Source organism: Opisthorchis viverrini (assembly GCF_000715545.1).
Source record: "Opisthorchis viverrini unplaced genomic scaffold opera_v5_33, whole genome shotgun sequence".
In the NCBI taxonomy this organism is placed as follows: domain Eukaryota; kingdom Metazoa; phylum Platyhelminthes; class Trematoda; order Opisthorchiida; family Opisthorchiidae; genus Opisthorchis; species Opisthorchis viverrini.
The window spans coordinates 318,016-331,410 of NW_008751689.1; the positions used below are offsets into that span (position 1 = coordinate 318,016).

At 44.5% G+C, this 13,395-nt stretch overlaps 1 protein-coding gene across 1 annotated transcript in view; it reads left to right on the top strand.

Moving 5' to 3' along the window:
- T265_02608 (hypothetical protein) overlaps positions 1 to 13,395 on the top strand; it is a gene marked incomplete at both ends in the record, with an annotated part of 53,627 nt that overhangs the window by 17,377 nt on the left and 22,855 nt on the right. Inside the window, 8 exons of the mRNA XM_009166906.1 lie at positions 382 to 516; positions 552 to 650; positions 4,344 to 4,394; positions 4,435 to 4,508; positions 4,542 to 4,734; positions 6,284 to 6,536; positions 7,451 to 7,503; positions 8,861 to 8,971. Of these exons, the coding sequence (XP_009165170.1) occupies positions 382 to 516; positions 552 to 650; positions 4,344 to 4,394; positions 4,435 to 4,508; positions 4,542 to 4,734; positions 6,284 to 6,536; positions 7,451 to 7,503; positions 8,861 to 8,971 (969 nt within the window). The remainder of the gene's footprint in view (positions 1 to 381; positions 517 to 551; positions 651 to 4,343; positions 4,395 to 4,434; positions 4,509 to 4,541; positions 4,735 to 6,283; positions 6,537 to 7,450; positions 7,504 to 8,860; positions 8,972 to 13,395) is intronic.

Genomic DNA, 13,395 nt, shown 5'->3' on the forward strand with positions numbered 1-13,395 from the left:
TTGGAGGGCGCCTGCTGCATTTGTGGTACACCCATTCGTAACGCAAAATAGTGTTGGTGCTTCGATTACTGGATCAACGGAAGGATGAAAACGATACACTCACAAATTTTTCAACGAAAGCCACTTCCGAAGCCATAGCAGATGAAGTTCAAAGCCGAATATGCGCCAATAATTTTCAAAAGAGATCGATTAAAACAAATCGCAAAAATGACGGCAGATGAGGGTGGTTTTCATTCCACGCATATATGCGAAGAAGTGCAACGTTTTGACGTTAAAGTTTTTATTTCGCCCGCAGGGGGTTTACAGAAAAATGCATTGTGCTTCTAGCCGCTGGCGTGTATCAATCCGTGAATCCGTGAGCCCGGTGACCTTGGGGTTGAGATTTTTGTCCAAGCGCCCACGTGGCCCTCCGCACCCACACACTTTTCCGACATGTTGCGGTTTATCCTTGCTTCGCTTGTACTCCTTAGCAGTATTTTTGACGTCTATGGACGCAGGCACGTGTTAAAACTAAAAGTAAGCATCCAAGTTCACATGTTCCAGCTTTGTAGAACGATTTACGTGGAGCAGTACTCTGCAGTCGGTTCGGCTTTATGAAAGGCGGGTACTTTTCAGTCTCGCTTGAACAGCTGGATGGAAATCTTATGGATGTAAGTAAAATACGCTTTCATAAAATCTCACACTGTATTTGGTAACTGTCTTCGGTTGTGAAGATGACAAGGCCGAAGTTGGAGCGAGTAGTGGGTGGATTTATCTTTACCTCCGGTACCATGACCCAGTGGGTTCTTACACGGCTTAGACGTCCTGAATTTATGTCGATGAGGACGGTTAACGACCCCATATTGTGCTTGAATTCGTAATTGGAGTAAGGATTAAGAAACAAATACGTCTCATTTGTCGATTAGCTTGGCCCGGTTTGCGGTAATATATTTCTCATTCTAACGAGGTGTTCTTTGCCAAAAGGGTGATTTTAAACATGATACGGCGGATATCGTTGGAAATGCATATGCCTGAAATCATACGCCTTCATGATTAGACCAGATAGGAGAGAGGGGGTAAAAAATTATATCATGTCTAACCGGTGATTCTTGTGAGTTTAAAGGAGTGAGCCCAAGTCAGTACTAAGTAATTTGGCGGACAACATGTCATTTATATGCGAGTATACTTGCGTACAAGCTACCATAGAGGCGTCTGCACGCAAGTGGGAAAGTTCGATATGAAGAGCAAGAAGGGTGTGGCAGGTATTCGAGGTAAAGGGTGAGCCCGGTACTAGACATTATCCAATAGTCTGGATACGGGAGAGCTGCAATACATGAGATTTCGGCCGATAAAGGATGAGTTGAGAGTCTGAATAATGGTCCTGTTGTGATAGGCAAACATACTTCGGGAAGGTCCATGAGTAAAGTCGATTATACTATTCAATGTAGGTGTAACCTACAGACGACCAGCGTCTCCAGATTTGTGTTTTCTCGAAGGAATACGGGTTAAATAGGGACGCTCTAAAGAAAACCGCATGCTCCGATCGCCAAGCGGCTGGCCTTGACCGCTGGTGACTAATTCACTAGGCCCATTATCATCGACATAATAATACCGGTGTTCAACGCTGATGCCTTATCGCCGTACGCATGTTGAAACCCATATCTTGGAGAAGAGAGTAGATGCGGAAGTGACCTAGTGCCAGTTTAGCGCAACCATTCTGAGTTGCCTACGTTCAAAAAATTGTTCAGCTGTAGCACCCTTCCGTGCCTAACTGCCGGCTGGCCTTGACCGCTGGTGACTAATTCACTAGGCCCATTATCATCGACATAATAATACCGGTGTTCAACGCTGATGCCTTATCGCCGTACGCATGTTGAAACCCATATCTTGGAGAAGAGAGTAGATGCGGAAGTGACCTAGTGCCAGTTTAGCGCAACCATTCTGAGTTGCCTACGTTCAAAAAATTGTTCAGCTGTAGCACCCTTCCGTTGCCTAACTGCCATGCCACCAGAGAGGAGGCACGAGGGCTGGGATACTGCCAGGTTGCCCAAGCCTAGACAGGGGAAGTCGAGAGGCAGAGGTTGGGCTCAAACCACGGACCTTCCGGTCAGTAAATTCGCGCTCTAACCACTTGAGCCATCTCGCCCCCGAGGTGCCTACACCTCCACGCTCATTCAGACAATATTGATGGAAACTGACGACAGGAAGGCCGCTGGTGTCGATTAACAGCAAAATTTTACAGCATCCAACCAGGAACAGTGAGGATCACGTTGACACCATGATGGAAGGAGATTATCACCGACAGCGTCCGAATTTTTCGTTATACCTTTGATGCTTGTTTGCCAACGCGCCGTGCATGGCCTAGCCAGTGCGGGTTCTGGTGCTTTACATTTTTCATTAAAGGTTTCCATTGCACAACTGAACACGTGCTTTCCAGTTGTCTCGCTACATGTTCGCTGATAGCGACCCACGAGCTATAGTTCTGAGACAACGGTTGTCGAACGCCTGAAGATGTCTTACCTCCACTAACCGAAGAGGCCACATCTCACAGCCGTACAACAAAACAACCTCCACTGTAGCCTTGTACACATTTCCCCTTTGATTTAGAGACATACTGCTTTGATGCTGTAAGTGTCTCAGGTTGGCAAACGCGATCCGAGCCTTAGAGAATCGTGCATTAGCGTATCCTGTCACACTATAATCAAAATTAATACAACTTCGAAGGTACGTAAAACGCTCCAAAACTTTGAGTGTCTCTCCCTGGATTGTAGGTTCAGAAGCATAACCGTACACTGTGTGCAAAGCGTGTGCCAAAGAACGGTATGACTCTTCAGTTCAACCAAAAACAAGTGCGCCTTTTCTTCGAAGACGAGAATGATGTCTGCTCATTCAGCATCAGCGAAATTTTCGTTAGCAGCTACTTGAACACTCGTGTCTTGAAGACAGCGTTCGTCCCATTATCTCGCCGATCTCGAAATGACATCAGATTGGAGAACTCTACTATGTGTTTGTAGTCTTTTGGAAAAATCTCCATATGCTCTCGCTTTCGGGAAACCCATATTCCTGAAATTTACTGGATATGCCCGAAACTTACTGGGACTAGAAAACTTCACAAAATACTCTAAATGGATGCCTGCAAGCATTCAGGTCCGTCAATCAACCAATCACTCAACTCAGCAACGGTCTTAATCAATGAAAAGTTGAATTCAGATGGCTTGAGGTTCCTTGTAATTGTTGCACTCTGTTGTTCGCATTGAAGCTGTTGTGTTCCTTGGCGAGGACCAGAACTCTACTTATCAGGCCTCACTCCGTCGATGAACTTGACAGAAGAAACTCCGTGGGTGACGCATTCTGCAGTATACCTCAGTTGAGTTGCTGAGGCATGCAAAAAATCACCCCAATAGAAAGTTCAGCCCGTTGAATCTTTATTAAGCCGTCCAAACTACGTAGTGGGTGGTTGTAGCTGATTCAGGATTATCACCCCACATCCGTATTCTTTTGGAAAGGCCCTGGTTGATATGTAGAAGGAAGTTGACATTACCGTGCAAATTGGAGGGGCTACCTCAGAGGAACAACCCCCTCTTGGTTCTCAACACGAGCATTGCCAGTGAACAGGTATGCATTTAGGCCAATTACGTTTGATTACGTTTAATTTAATCGACATTGTTGATTTCCATGGCCTGAATGCAACTTTGTAGGTGATCTAAATCTGACTACAATTTGAAAAGTAACAGTTACCGGGATTCAACTCACAGTGTTATCGCTCATGCACAATTGTAATGTATCCAAATCCCCGTGTAGAGAACAACGTTTATCAATCCTTACACCTCTTTTTAGATGGCTTAAATTTGTCGACAAGTTTACCAGGTAACTTCGTAAAACTTGAATCCCCAGTTTTACACTACTTTCGAAGGCAACCTAATGAAGAAAGTGTTTATCCTAATGTTCCAATACTGCGTATATTCGAAATAAGTCCGTGGTTGAGGCGCGAACTTACCAAGGGGAATGTCTGTGGTGTCAGTCCAACTTCTGCATCTCAACTGATTCTGTCTAGGCTTGGGCAAAGAGGGAGTATCTCAGCTCTCATGCTTCCTTTGGATTGCATGGCAGCTGTGTACTCAAAGACTGCTACGGCTGAACGAATGTATATTCGCCAACCCATAAGAATTTCTGACGAATGCTGTCCTTAAAAACGGGTATATCATAGGCGGGGGGTCCAACCGTGATTCGTTTGATCCTCCCGTTAAAACCAAATTAGTTTGCAACCGAGTGTATTTCACTGGTTTTCACTCCCTTTCCTACCATCCTTAGACAGCTTTTCGGTGTCGTACCGTTCAGTACTTCGTTGTACTCTCTTATTTCAGATAAGTTTCACTCTAGATAGGAGTGAAAACTCTGGCGTGGCTGCTTACCTGGTACGTTTTTACTGTACTGCATATTCGTATATCACTATAGGCAGCCAAACCTGATAGCTGTTTTAGAGGTGACTCACAGAAGTTTCTGTATATGTCTTTTGACAAGAAAAATGAGTAAGTTCCTACTTGATTTGTGACGTTTTTTAGACAAATTGTAATTCATAACCGGGATTTGGAGCTTCAGGGGCTGGTTTTTGAGGCGATCTCAAAGAATATGGATGAGGAAACTGGTCAGAACACCATCATCCCAGCAACGTTGACAGACGCTATTCAGCTGATGCTAGAGTCCCTAAATCTGGTTCCAGATAGGAGCGCTGAATCGGCTACACACATCAGTGAGGTAAGTTATTTGTGTGACACGGTGGAAAGTCATTTTCAATCTTGGTCGGGCCTCAGTTCTCACTTTGGGGTATGGTCTGTACGGACACAGTTAATCGTAGAATTAACTACGGCTTTTTTTCATTTCGGTGAAACCCGGCATGTTATGTTTAACCATCCGGTGCATTGAATAAGGGATCGACACAGTTACCAAAACACTTCATCACTTTAAATCTAATCTGCAGCCGGTATAACTTCGGACATCCGGCATTTGAATTACTCTTCGTTTCAATTAGTAGATGGTGTTTCACCGTTTTTTACTGTCCCATTTTGAAGCTAGAACAACTGGCAACATGGAAAAATCAGGTAAACAAACCACCTGGAAAACTATAGCGACCTCATTTGAAGATGACCAAACCGTCACTACAAAAATTGGCTGGAACCGAGGAGAATAGCTCATCAGAGTAGGAATCTCAGTTTAACTGAAACCCATTGAAAAAGGCGAAGTAGTTGAAAGTTTATACACTGTTTTAACGACTACTGTACATACTCCCTTTTTAGTACAACCGTGTAATTGTATGTGGCTGATGCCGGTGTTGGAGTGTTCTCTCCCCGATAATACAGTCGAATTTGCTTGACTTTTTGGGGTTTCAGGGGAGAGAATACCCTGCTGAAATGTCAGGTGGAATGTAAAGAAGGAACAACTTCTAAGGAAGTCACTGCTAAAAATGATGAACCTGTCGGTACGCAGTCAGGAGTACAAAGTGTGAGGTTTGTTGCAGTCATTGTAACTGGAATCCCCCATACGTTTTGAACGTCACTACCCGGGAATCAGAAGTCTGTTCAGTACAACGATGCTCATCCTAACAGTGTCTTAATCCCGTCCCGGTATAGGAGCGGTAGCATCAAACGAGCATATTGGGCTAGACAACTTGGTGCCCTGTGATGGAACTCTCTTTAGGAGTAAGTAATAAATACGATTAGGAGTTTCCTTTCATATAATTCCACACAGCCCTGTATTGCCACAGAAAGGCCATAGATTTTGAATAGATGAAATCCTACGCATTTCCGAGAATAGTTTGCAATCAGATTCGAAGTTGTGTATTATGTGTGGTTATTACGGAACTCGAAAGGTTATCCTTGAATGTGTACTTTTACATTTAAGGCGGTTCGGGACACTTGTAGTTGTGAAACTGCTCTATATCTGATAGACGCAAACTGCACAGTCATTCAGTGTTATGAATGATTTTGTTTCGAGCTCCGCTTAGGTTAATGGAGCAGATTTACTCGAGTATCCGGTTTCGCAGAAAATATTGTCGGCGACCAAATTCTTCTATTGCCGTTGTTCTCATTCCAAGGATAAATCCTCGAAAGTAATGCGGCGTGACTGGTAGTTTGTTCTTCCTGAGTATACTTTTTACACTGAAATAGCACACTGTTATTCAGCCATCGCAAATGTCGTGCCAGTAGTGAGCATCCCCGACTTTTTCTCTGTAAGTGGGCGCTAACATACACATCGAACAAGCCAAGACTTTTCCTAACACTACTATTTTCATCCTCTCCACTTTCAGCTCCTTAAATCCACACAACTCATTCTGCCAAACTCCTACGAGCAATCTTCAGTGTACCTGCTTCTGCGGCGACTCGCTGAAATCAAATTGTCGGGAAACTTGTCAACCGATGAGGTTGTACGTGCCAAACGTCAAGATAATAAGATTTTGGATGAAGACAAACATTCAATTGAAAAGACAACCACTGGGTATCAACTACCAGAACCAATTGTCGAGATTCTACGTGCCGTCTACAGGATGACAACACCGCTTGGTAAGCTGGTCGCAACGCTGCAGCGTAGAATTTGATGACACTTTGTTATCAGTGATTGACTGGTTATATCTGTAAGTATGTGGTTTATAGCTTCCGATTAGTTTCGATCACTTCCTGTTTTAACCAGTCGTGTGCAGGTGTGTCGTATACGTGGTTGCGAAACATCGATTTCGCATAAGGCCTGCGGGGTTTTATATCTCGGTCCGTCTCAAGTCCTCCCAAATCAGTTTCACTTTCAATGAACCTCAATGACCAAGCCAACAGCCACTAACCCACCGCTACGCACTGATAATGTCACCTTGATTGGTGATGAAACGTTTGCAACCAAATTGCTAAGCTCAGCGAACAAGCCAACGACCATGTACGCTACCTGAGCTACCGACATTCTCCTCTATAGATGACCAAGTCTTCCTATATTGTTATCAGAGCGTTGTGTTAAAAAAATCGTTCAGCGGTAACACTCTTTCGGTGCCACCCGAATGAAGCACCAAGGCTCAGATACTGTGAAGTTGCCCAAGCCTAGACAGGGAAGTCGAGATGCAGAGGTCGGGCTCGAACACGGGCCTCCAGGTCAGTAAATTCATGCTCTAACCACTGAGCCAACATAGTGGTAGCCACTTATTACTTCTGTTTAGACTCAGCTGGCTTATTTTTGCCTTCCCGTTCCGTGGCATTCAGCTGCTCAAGGGTTCTACCTTGTTTCCGGTTGGTCATTAGGCCTTCTTAAGAATTAGCATCCTACCCGATATGATCTGCAATGCAGTTCGGTTCTCGCTCGACTGGAGTTGTACACATGGTGTGCTCACTTTTTTTAAATCGTTTTGTCCGTCAATGTTCCTTGCTAGCCGTTCTCCATGTTTTAAAGGTTATAGACTCTTACAATGTTTTTTTGATTCCCTCATATTGTTTCCTAGGCTCACTTCGGGTGATCCCATATCGTACAGTGAAGGGTGTCATAAAGGCCCGGGTAAGTACTTTTTCACACAAATTCAGTTTAATTCATTCTGATGTTGTGTTCGGTGTATGTCCTTTCGGTCCGTACCAAGGTCCTTTCTGACATTTCGAACTTCTGAATGAGCTCCTCAGTCTTTCCAATGAACTGTTACTGATGTGGCCAGTTTAGGGTCGGCACACATCACCACTATGTTTTATGGTACATTCAGGAACGTGAAATAAATGGTTGTCGGAAATTCGGTGCTTATCTAACTTATTTACCTCAATTCGGGTGGATGAGACTGTCCCAGCCAGCTAAGTGTGTCCATAGTACTGTACATTTTCAAAAAAGATGCTCGCTGTGGATGGGGCAATCGCAGACAGTATCTTGCTCCCCACTGTCAATAGGCTATTTACATCGCCTACTCAACGTCATCTTGGGAGAACGCATGAGGGCATGATCTGAGAACATCAAGCATCATATCTGCCGGAAGAGGTTGTGTTGGCCCAATATACACTTAGGTGTTAAAGCAACTGCGTGCGTACCTGCACCCTACACTCTCGATGCTCTCGGACATCATGTGTCAGTTTGTCCTCCTCAGCACGCTTGAGCAGCTAAGTACGGCTCAAAAGTCCGTACCTTGTATTTATATCCCCGTGGACGCTCAAGAGCATATGGAAGGCTTTCCTATGAGCATTGGATTTCGACAAGGACATCCACTCGTTCCATTTTCGTCCAGTTTCGTTATCGATGAAGTAATGAGGCGAATTCTAGGGGATCTTAAGAATTCCGTGTTCAGATCCCTTCAAGCGAGAGCCTTATTGATCTGGAATTGGTAGACGAAATTGTCATGAATTTTGAACAAGAGGCCAAAGCAGTACTGGAAAACTTGACCAAGGTCCTTCAGTCCTTTGACATATGCCTCTGGTCTACAAAGTGCAGATTCATGCTTCGGGATGTATAATCTTTGAGCATGCTTCTAAGAATTCAAGGAGAGACAACATGCTGTGGAGCGTCATACTTATCTTGGAAGTTACATTAGCTCTGACGATAGCGCGATAGATAAACTGGGCGCAAAAATCTCGGAAACCAAAACTGTATTCGCCCATTCGCATCACTTTTGGTATCGAAAAGGTACCCCATTGGGTCTTAAATTACATGTATATCGGTCTACAGTGCGGGCTATGTTGTTGTGCACCTCAGCTCACCTTTTTGCGGGTCCAAGTCTAACGGCCACCACTCTTATAGTACATTTTCATAGTCCTCGAATAAATCTCCCAGTTTTGTCTCGAAAGCAAGGAGGCTTAGCACGTTACCGATCTCCATGTCTCTTCATTTTTTGCCCTTGACCACAGACAGACATCGTTCCTTGTTTTCCCTATATTTCCAGTTCACTGTGCGGTTCCCGGATGTTACAGAAGAAGGTCTTTACAGTTTCTATGTTCACAATTGCCCATCCGTTGAAGAAGGTTCGACAAAACGTCAGCCGATGAATCTGACAGTAAGTTCTCCCCATCAACAGCTGTGTGATCGGTTTTCGTGCTGAAGTAACACCTGGGTATACAGGACGTAGAACTTGCGTCTTACTGTTAATTTAGATAGTACGAACAATGCCGACCCCTTTCTTAGGATACCCAAGTGGAAAAATTCCCGCGATCATTTTACCTTTATCATCATCAAAAAAGTTCTGTATCTTATGCCTGCAGTTCTCCATCTTGACTCTCCTGTTATGTTGAGTCCTTGCGACACCTTTACTCTAGCGCCTCACGCTATGGCTGTCATTCCCTTATTCTCCTTTTCCTCGGTGAACGAAGCTGTAGCAGCGGGAAATCCTGCATTTGGGTGCACGGTTTGTGAGGACAAACGACTGAACAGCTTAGGTATGACTGTCCGATGGCTATGAGTGAACCACCTTCATCATTGGTAGTTTCATTCGTCAGAAGTTTGTTAGGGTCCAATACATCGATAGGCTAGAACAGCTTTCCACTTTTCCAAGGATCTTATGTTTCCTTCATTTCTTCGATCATCTGGATCCATGAAGCTCCTTGTCCATCAGGATACTACATTTGACGTTTGACAGTACGCTGATGTGTACTGAATACACCGGAACACGTCTCCAAGACTCAAGTGTGTCTCATCGTTGATCCACTGCTTCAAAAGAGTTTCGCAAGCAGAACGCCCAACATCTCGGGCAATTGTGCAAGCTGCTTTCCGGTGGGGATTTATTTCTCGAAGATTAATAAAAGAGGGTGAGTGAACATGTGCTACCGTCCGTCCTCATAAAGAAAATGAAGTTTCCAGAGAAAACTTCCACCTTTTTATGAACTTTCGAAAATCGTAAAGGTTTGGTGTTACGTTGGACCTGATATGAAATGAAATGAAGACAAAGCGAAAATAGTTGACGTCCATTTGTGTAACTCGAAGGGTCGGTGTTTGGTTTTAAGACCGTCTTTGCGTGCCACCAACGAAACAATATAGCCTTTTGAAATTTCCAGGTCTACGAGAGCATGATTAGAATTCCATTTACAGAAACGCAAATCACGATTTAGGTAGAGCATATAGGGTTGCCACCTTAATAGGAGCAAAAGGGCGACGACTGACTGTGAGACTATTTTACTTTGAAATAGAACCGGAAAGGCAAACTTTCCACATAATTTACACAGAGCTTCATACGCCGACCATTCGTACCGGGAGTTATTTGTTACTTCTTCCGAAAGCAAAATTAGAAGCAGGACTTAGTTGACAAGGTACTGCACGAAGGGGTTGCACAGTTTTTCGTGTGGCACCATCTTCGTCCTCATCATCGACAGCATAAAGTCCGTGTTCAACACGGACGCCTTGCTTCCGTATAGCCATGATTCACTTGAAGGCCTTATTGTAAAGAAAAGAACAAACGTGGATGAAGAAGAGACTTATTGCTAGCCTAACAGTCATTCCGAGGTGCCTCAACCTCCTGATACTCATTCAGGCTATCTGGATAGGAACTGACAAAAAGAACCTCATTCACATTGATTAGCAGTCATCTCTTGCAGCGTCTCCAACCAGACGCAGTGGGGATCACACAGTCCCCACCCTGGAAGGCGAAAAGCGCCGACAGTACCCAGACTTTTCGTAATCTCTTTCATACCTCTCTGTCAGGTCAAAGGTTGGCCACCTCTGTGCTGCCGCCACCCTGAATTGGGCACGGAAAACAACACTCTTCGGCATGCGCAATACACAGCCTAACCAACGCAACTTCTGGTGCTGGACATGTTCTTCAATGAAGGACCTCATTACACAACCGAACACTCAGTTTCTTATTTCCTCGTTACAGATCGGGTGACATCAACGCACGAACCATGGTTATAAGACAACGGTTGTCGAAGACGTGAAAACATTTCAGTTCCGCTACCTGAACAAGCCTAATCTCAGTCATACAATAAAACAGCCTGTACTGTAGCCTGGCACACACGTCTTTTGAGATACCGCCTTGACGTCACAGATGTTTCAAATTAGCAAACTCGATCTGAGCTTTGGATAATCGTGCATTGACGTATTCCACCCCTCTACAATCGGAACTGATACAACTTCGAAGATACGTAAAGCGCTCCACAACTTTGATTGCCCCTCCCTGGCATGTTCAGTAACTGCATATCAAGGAGCACGGTCTTACAATTTGTGGGTGCAAATCTCATGTCAAAGTACAGTATGACTGTTCAGTTCCTTCTCTTAGAAGAGGAGAACGATTTCATCTGCATATTCCGGATCGACAAAATTTTCGTTAGCAGCCACTTGAACACCAGTGTTTTGAAGACCTTCTAGTGTTCATCTCATTACCTTGTCGATCACGAAATTAAATAGGAATGGCGAGAGTGGGTACCTTCAACGAATCCCACTCTGTTTACGTAAGCTTTGGAGAACCGTATGCTCTGACACCACGGGAAATCCGGGAATACGGAGAACCTATTATGCTCAAACTTCCGGGGCATTCCTCGCTGGACAAGCACATCCACGAACGCATACCATTCAATCGAGTCGAATGCGGCCTGTTGAATTCTAAAATTGTGGGCTGCTTGTTCGTATGAGATTGTTGTAGCACTGACAGTGTGGTAATTTGGTCGTCGCAACCACTACCAAACCCGAATCCCTCTTGCTGCTCTCGAGTCAGTGATTCAGAAGCCAGCATAAGGCGACGAGTCAAGCGGAGGCCCCTGTGATCACTACATTCATCGCGAGTCCCTTTTTTGAAAATGTGCATTACCACCGGTTCTCCCCGGTTGTGTGGGACCTTCTCCTTTTCCCAAATGCTGGCAAACAAATAAAACCGCTGACTGAGGCCTTCACCCGCATCTTTGAACGGTGCCGGTGGAAGGCCATCCGAACCAGGATGGCTTTTGAGAGGCCATATGCAGTCATAAACCTTCTTGGCTAAAGGGATTACAGGTTCACTGTTCAAGGTTGTACTTCACCTGCAGGATCAAAATGAATGGCAGAGGGTGAGAATTGCTGTTTGAAGTATTCGGCCCATTGGTTGAGGCTTTATTCTTTATTGATGGTCACTTCAATTTGATCATTGATAGTTTTTCTCACCGGGAATTTATTCGGGCTGTTTGCGTGAATTAACTGAAATAATCAATGGGGAATTCCGGCTTCCCGGGCCTCTTGCATTTCCTTCCCCTTTTCGGTGCGACGGGGAATGCTGCTGCCAGAAATTTAAAATCTGACAGCATCGTGTGCTGTGGGACACTTCGGTCCAAAAATCTCTTCAGATTTTCAGTATACACCATACCAGTAATGAAAGAACCCCCTAGAGGTTTATGTCAACACTATTCTTCTGGAATGGTCTGAAAAGTACAGCCTACGGCCAGATATCTCAGTTTCTGGATAGACTGAAGGTTTGTCCAAACGTATGTCTACGGGTAGGTGGCAAGCACCTACTCTATTGTTCTGTTCTACACAACCTTTTTCGGCAAGGTTTGCGTACATGTGGCATTCGGCGATAAGGTCAAATACCGCGGTTGAGGTAAAGTTGCAAACTGTTTTCAGCTTGCTGGCTTTGAGCGTTTGAGCTGCATTGATAATGTGCAGAACCACTGATTTCTTTGCCCGATGGCGTCGGTTGATTTGGGGGCTATGTTAAATCGTTCGGGTTGCGCAAAACGTCCCTTCGTTATCATTTTATGAACTGAACGGATTGTTGTGGGTATAAAGTAATCACACCACGAAACACTGAGGAGTTTCCATTATCTGCAGTTTAGACTTTGTTTAATTTCTGGGAGCTGGAAGATAAAGCGGTAAAATGCTAAGCAAGACGGTGAACATTTAAACAATGCGGTAGACGCTGCTCATAAGCTTGCTGAAAACACTTCAACGTCTCACGACCGGTTTCGTTTCTGTTGAAGTTCTTCGGGCAGGTACAGTCTCCCAGTTTTCGTCAACCTTATGCCCTATTTGAACCCAAATTGCACTGATTTCAACATACACTCATTTGCACACGAATTTGGTTTTGACTAGACCATCTTAAGCAAAAGCTTCAGATGGTTTCAGCTGTCAACCAAATTCGTGTTCAAGAGGGCGGAGACACACTGCAGCACCACAGAACTGCTTAAGAAAGGAGAAAAACATCTACTCAGGGTATTCCAGAACAATGGATATCCAAGGAATTTTATCAAGAGAAGCTTGAAGAAGAAGACACCCCAACCACAGCAACAGCAAGAACAAGCCACCAGACGGGTAGTCCTGCCTTACATCAAGAATATATCAGAACTCGCGACCAGATTATTGGCTCAAAAAGGAATATTTGTGGCCCACAAACCGAATGCCACCCTGAGAAAATTAATCTCTAGACCGAAAGACAACCCGGACAAAACCAAGAAGAACAATGTGATATACCAACTCAACTGCAACAACTGCAACAAATTCTGCGTCGGACAAACTGGCAGGAGA